General features: G+C 39.2%; 1 protein-coding gene across 1 annotated transcript; it reads right to left on the reverse strand.

Moving 5' to 3' along the window:
* Positions 1 to 4087: 4087 nt before the first annotated feature.
* Positions 4088 to 6635, reverse strand: LOC112677098 (olfactory receptor-like protein DTMT). The gene has a single exon (XM_025474968.3). It carries the CDS (start codon positions 5180 to 5182, stop codon positions 4235 to 4237), a length of 948 nt encoding a protein of 315 aa, XP_025330753.3. The 5' UTR covers positions 5183 to 6635; the 3' UTR covers positions 4088 to 4234.
* Positions 6636 to 7020: the final 385 nt, after the last annotated feature.

Consider the following 7020-nt stretch of genomic DNA (forward strand, 5'->3'; position numbering starts at 1 on the left):
TTAGAATCAGCTATGTCTTCTATCTAGTTCTGGGCTCTGACTTGAGCTGCTGCTACATGGTCTTCTCACTCATTGTCCTGATAGCCTTAGGAGACACACATTAGCTCTCAGCTTCATCTGGACTCCACCAACGTGTGTAAGAACTTTTCAGATCTTCATGGCCCAACACAGTTGAGAAGATTCACATTTGTGTGCATGTTGAGGTAGAAGCAGAATTTTCGAGACTCTTCCCTAGACCAGTGCTGTCATGATATGACTGCCCCCACATAGTCGTGGGCCTTTCTGCAAAGTGCCTTCTCCCAGAGTACTACCAAACTAGTTGGGAAAGTCACTATGCCCTCCAATGTCCAAACCTATTTGAAGGTTCTATAATCCCCTCTACTTGGTTATTGAAGGATAAAGAGCAGGGCCTCACACTAATATCTGAACTCTCCTTAGAATCACTATTATTTTACATTATTCTTGAAATGGTATTCAATGCAATTAGAAAAGAGAAATAACAGAACTAAGTATTTGAAAAAATATGCATACTTATCAATACTGATGTTAGCTTTGATTGTGTATCTTTAGTACTAAAGATATTTAAGTGAAAATCCTAAGAAATTTAATAAGGTGGACTACTGTAAAATTATTATACAAAACAGTAACTCCTCTATGTACAAAAAAATTACTTCTCTAAAAATACAATAGCGACCCCCTCAACAGTTTTTTAAGTGTAAAATACCTATGACTAAATGTAGAAAGTAATATACAGTAATATACCAAATTAAGAAGTTTAGAAAGGAGAAAAAATGAGTGGGAAATATCAGAAAGGGAGACAGAACATGAGAGACTCCTAACTCTGGGAAACGAACTAGGGGTGGTGGAAGGGGAGGTGGGCGGGGGGTGGGGGTGACTGGGTGACGGGCACTGAGGTGGGCACTTGACGGGATGAGCACTGGATGTTATTCTATATGTTGACAAATTGAACACCAATAAAAAATAAATTTATAAAAAAAGGATGTTAGGAGCTATGTCTACAGAAAAAAAAACAAATTAAGCAGTTTACAGAATTCAATTGTTAAATGAAAACTTGAGTGAATAGAAAGATATTTGTTATTTATAGTTTGTAAGACTACTGTATAAATAGCCCACTCTAATTCCTAAGTCAATGTAATAATTCACTGTAACTCCAGTTAATTTACCAACAGATTTTTTATTGGAATTTAACAAAATAGATCTAAAGCATATCTGAAAGGATATATGTGTCAGGAGAGTTTTGGAAGAGAAGAATATAGAGGAGGGCTTATCACACCTTACTTAAAATTCACTGTTATAAATAGGATGACACCAACATAGCAGTCCAAAATGAAGTAATAATAATATAATAAAAAGGTATACATGAGTACTTAGGACATTGTAAAGGCAGTTTTTCACATCCATAAAGGTGAAGACAACTCACCTGCTGAGGAAGGGGGGAAGAGAAAAGAGGCAGATGCCCTTAAACAAAATTTTGGATAGATCAAAGGTGATGTGGAAACTAAAACTGCACAATAACTAGTAATATAATAATAATTGTTATTATTTATTATTATTATTGGATAGAAAAGCCCTTTTCAAGCATGTCAAAGAAAAAAAAACATTATCATGAAGTAAAAATCCACTTATTTGTCTACTTTGAAGTTTTTGATCCTAGTAAGGAAAAAACACATCACTACCAAAGTCAGAAGTTGAATAACAGACAGAGGGAAATGTGGCTTACAAGATAGATAAAGTGGTATCATAAGAAAAAAGAAAATTGACTTAAGGCAAAGGACACGCACAAATAACATGCCAAAGGAACAGTGGCTAATCAGATGTTTGACCTCACTGATATATATATATAGAGAGAGAAATTCAATTTAAAAATTGTAAAAATTTTGGGGCACCTGGGTGTTTCAGTCAGTCAGGTGTCCGGCTCTTGATTTGGCTCAGATCATGAACTCAAGGTTGTGAGAATGAGCCCCTGCTTTGGGCTCCACACTCAGTAGGGAGTCTGCTGGAGATTTTTTTCCCCTCTGCCCTTTCCCCAGATCATGAGTTTTCTTTCTTTCTTTTGTTCTTTCTTTCTTTCTTTCTCTCAAATAAATAAATCTTTTTTTTAAAATAGTAAAATCTCTTATTTTGATATCAGGTTGATAAATATTTGGGGAACAAAAAATCCAGTTTTGGTAACATGTAAATAAACAGCCTTGCTTATTCACTTTTGGAAAGAGTTTACCTTAGCAGAATTCCTTGGAGTCAATTTGGCAACTTCTATCCAACTATAACATGTTCTTGATGTAATAACAACCATTTCTAAGAATGTGTTCTTAGAAACAAAGAACAAGTTCACAAGAAAACATATGGACCTGGGATGCCTGGGTGGCTCGGTGGTTGAGTGTCTGCCTTCGGCTCAGGGTATGATCCTGGAATCCTGGGATCGAGTTCCATGTCAGGCTCCCTACATGAAGCCTGCTTCTCCCTCTGCCTATGTCTCTGCCTCTCTGCCCCATCCCTAGCTAAAGATACTCTCTGCCCCCCACCTCATGAATAAATAAATAAAATCTTATTTTAAAAAAACAGAAAACATATGGACCAGGAAATAATAAAGTCAAAGTATTGTTCAAAATAATAAAAAACTGAAAACAACCCAGATTATTTAAATAAATTATGGCAAATGCATCCATTCAACAAAAGACTATACAGATTCTAAAAGGATTCTATGTCTTTATATGAAATGATGAATTAAAATATATTTTATGTAACAACATGAAAAAATGGTATATATAATTTAGTCATACTCGTTACATGTAAAGTTGGTCTATACATAGAAATATTCTATGCACATAGAATATTCCTCAACTTTTAACTGCCTTCATAAGGGAGAGCAGAACTTTGGGGGACCCTCACATTCTCACTTTATTTATTTCTTTATTGTTTGGATAATTTTCAATGAGAATGTATTCTTTTTGTAATCAATAAAATTTTTTGAAGAAGAAATGAGATCAAAATTGGCATTATTATGAAGACTTCTTTTAATAGATGAGATGTTTTTAAGGCACACAATTTCAAGAAACATATGATAATATATTGAAATAAAATCAATTATTATTCTACATCTAGCAAATACAAGGCACTGAACTCATCACTGAAGAAATGAGAGAGCACCTGTCTTCAAGACACTTATAATTTACTTCATAAGAAAAAAAAGCAAACAAAGAAAGCATCACATAATTTTAGCATAATATTTAGGAGGAAAAAATTCTACTTAGGACTCATAAATAGATTCTAATCCTTCTGTCATTATTTGTGCTACCTTAGTCTATATATGGGCCACCATTTACTGCCCATAAGTCAAACAATTCATAACAGAATCACACAGTTCATTCCATATCATATGATTTTAATTCAAAATACAAATTATATTCCAAAATATAGATATTATCAAAAGATGTAATCTGTTAGTAACTGATAAGTGGTTGGTAAATCAAAGGGAAAAGAAATTGTAGAGTGTGGTAATTAAAGAGGTGACTCAATCAACACCTAAAATGAAAAATTAAGAACTGAATAGGTTAGCAAGGGAAGAAATGATGATCCTTGGAGAGTGAAAAATTACAAAACGATGTACGTAAATTGGGAGATATTCTTCATGGAATAAACATGTTTGGCGAAGCAAAGCAGTGAAATGGCTGAGAAATTTGGATTTATTTCTTAGAGAATTAGCAACTACTATGCATTTTTGTGTGCAGTAAACACGAAGGTTAAGTAGTATTTATTCAAATTTGAAAAATAATTACTAAGTGTACACTATGTGTCAGTCCTTGTGCTACGTCACCCCCAGAAACCGGGTAAGCCCAAGAGGCACGATGGACCAACCCCTAGTGACATGTGGGAAAACCCTCTGGAAGTGCTATTAGGGCAGTATTAGCTTGGGTACTACTAGACTTTACAGAATACTATTCATTGTCAATATTACACCTACTGTTTGAAAACATACTTTAATCTTTATTTTTTTATTGGTGTTCAATTTGCCAACATATAGCATAACACCTAGGGCTCATCCCGGCAAATGCCCTGCTCAGTACCCATCACTCAGTCACCCCAACCTCCCGCCCACCTCCCTTTCCACCACCACTTGTTAATTTCCCAGAGTTAGGAGCCACCCTCTCTGAAATTTTCCACTCATTTTCTCTCCTTTCCCCTTTATTCCCTTTCACTATTTAGCTACAAGTCCCTATCCCAAAGAAAGCTGAATTGTCCACTTTGAAAAGACTCTTCCCAAGGCTCCTTTTATGTCCTGATTCCTCAGGCTGTAAATAAAGGGATTCAGCATGGGGGTAATCACAGTGTACATAACAGCCATGATAGTCTCCTTAACGGTAGAATTATTAGCTGAGGGGCACAAGTAGAGACCAATGATTGTCCCATAGAAGAGAGACACCACTGAGAGGTGGGAGCCACAGGTGGAGAAGGCCTTGCAGATGCCCCTAGCAGAAGGGACTTTGAGGATGGAGGACACAATCCATGCATAGGATAAAGAGATCAACAGAAACGGAACAAAAATGATGAGCCCTCCCAAGACAAATATCACCATTTCATTTATCTGAATGTCAGAGCAGGCCAACTTTAGCAGAGCTGACATGTCACAGAAAAAGTAAGGGATCACATTATCAGCACAGAAAGATAGCCGAGCCATGAGTAGGGTGTGCAAAAGAGAGATAAAAGTGGTCAGCACCCAGGACAGCATCAACAAGGAGAAACAGAGCTTGGGGCTCATGATGGTGGTGTAGTGCAGGGGGAAGCAGATGGCCACATAGCGGTCATAGGCCATGGCCACCAGGAGGAAGCTCTCCAGGTCTGCAAAAAACAGGAAGAAGTACATTTGGGTCAGGCAGCCAGCATAGGGGATGGACGGGACTTGGCTCTGCATGTTCTGCAGCAACTTGGGCATTGTGACAGAAGAGAAGCAGAGGTCAGAGAAGGATAAATTGCTGAGAAACAAATACATGGGTGTGTGGAGGTGCGAGTCCAGGTGAATGAGGACAATGATGAGTAGGTTCCCCAGGACGGTGGTAACATACATGGCCAGGAACAGGGCGTAGAACAGGTCTCGCTGATCTGGATCAATGGGCAGGCCCAGCAGGATGAATTCTGAGATGACAGTTCGGTTGCCCATTTTCATGTTGTTTCTGTTCTACCTTTTTAAGATTAATTTATATGAAAGCGTTAATACACACACAAAGACGGACAGACACGCACACACACACACACACATATGCCTGAGCTGCCTCTCCACCAACTTAATAGTACAAGGAGCAAGGAGTGTGCAAACCAAGTGGGGCTCTATCACCACATACCCATCAGGAGCTGAATCCTTCTCTTGATCTGCATCCAACACTCCTACTCTAAAGAAAAGCCCATCTATTTGTCTGTCCACCCAGCTTATACATCCCCTCAGCCACCCACCTCAGTGGTGCAGGAAGGGAGATGATGAGCCAAAACTGACCTGAGCCCATGTTCTGCATCTGCCTCAGGCTGGGGGCCACTGAGAACAGTGAGCATTTCCCCAAACTGCAGAATGACACAAAGGTCCGAGTTGCTGCAGATTCTCTATCATTGGCAAGCACTAGAACCCAGACCCTAGAACTTCAGATCCAATTCCTACACTGAACTACCAGAAAAATGCCTCCTCCATTCTAATTTCTTTGTTACCTAGATTAATAATATCCCAACCCATGTGAAAGTCTTGTCTCTTTTCCCTTTTAAGACTTGACTGACCCAGGGACATTAGCTGGACAAGCAAGAGTTAGAAGGGAGTAGGAATGAGATGGACAGCAGGAGAAGCGGCTGAGATTGGGAAGACCCCAGTGTGCATACATAGCATTTAAGTGCCGGGCCCTTGAGCCAGTCATCCTGGGATCAACTTATACACCCATACCTGCACCATGACCTCGGCCAAAAAATTTAACCTCCCTTAGTCAGTTTCCTAATATCTTAATAGGAACACAACAGTACCTAATTTATTCAAAGGAAGTCAGGATAAAGTGTGGCATTGGTAAGACTTACCACTGTTATCATTAAGTTCTGTGAGGTTGCAGTATTTTCCCAAGTACCGCTATCCTCATCTCCACCACCCTGCACCACCACCCATGAGCACAGCACCTCAGTCAGTGCAAGTAGAGAAAATGGAAGGAGTTCTGTGGGATAGAAGAAACTACTGGTCCAGAAAGGACAGACATTTACAACCCAAATAGTGAGAATGTCCTTTCAAATCATGAGTCGAATCTATCCCTAGATAAAGATACTAATATTAGGATAAATTGATGGAGGGTGAGGAGAGCTAGCTTCATGGAAAGAGGCTCCCAGAATGGTCTCTTACATTCTGTTTACTGCACCCCCAAGCAAAATATTCAGGAGCCCACAGGAGTCAGACTCCATCATTTACTGGCTTGCGACCTTGGCAAATTACCAAATTCTTCCAACCTTACACTTCACCGTCAGTGGATCTTACATGTCTCACAGAATTGTGGGTTTGGAATGATTGATACTTGCAAAGTATGAAGTTCTCCACAAACACACAATTTATTTGTTCCTGTTAATAGCGCTGGTGACTCCCAGTTACACTCAGAGAGGTGAATCACTGTTGAAAGAGGAAAACAATGAGGCTGATGACTTCTAAACTATCCTGCAAGAGTTGTACTATAGAATTACGGAATCTTATTAATCTGCCAAAGGAGATTTCAGAGTAACTACTTCTTCTGAACCCCTTCCCAGCTTACCCAGCTTGTCTCAGTGTGGCTCCAAAGCCTTCTTCATATTTGTTACTTCCCCATCATGCGTGTTCAGCTGGAGTCCCTACCATTGTCTTGTGACTCCTCTCTTCTACAATACTCTGACCCCTGGGATCCGTGGATCCCAAAGAAACTCATTAGTAACAAACACACTACTTGCCTCCACCCTTATTCCTGTACATTTCTGAATAAGTCATGTCCTGAGACAGAATTCTGGGTTTACTTTAAG

This window comes from Canis lupus, chromosome 9 (genome assembly GCF_003254725.2).
Source record: "Canis lupus dingo isolate Sandy chromosome 9, ASM325472v2, whole genome shotgun sequence".
NCBI classification, from domain to species: Eukaryota; Metazoa; Chordata; class Mammalia; order Carnivora; family Canidae; genus Canis; species Canis lupus.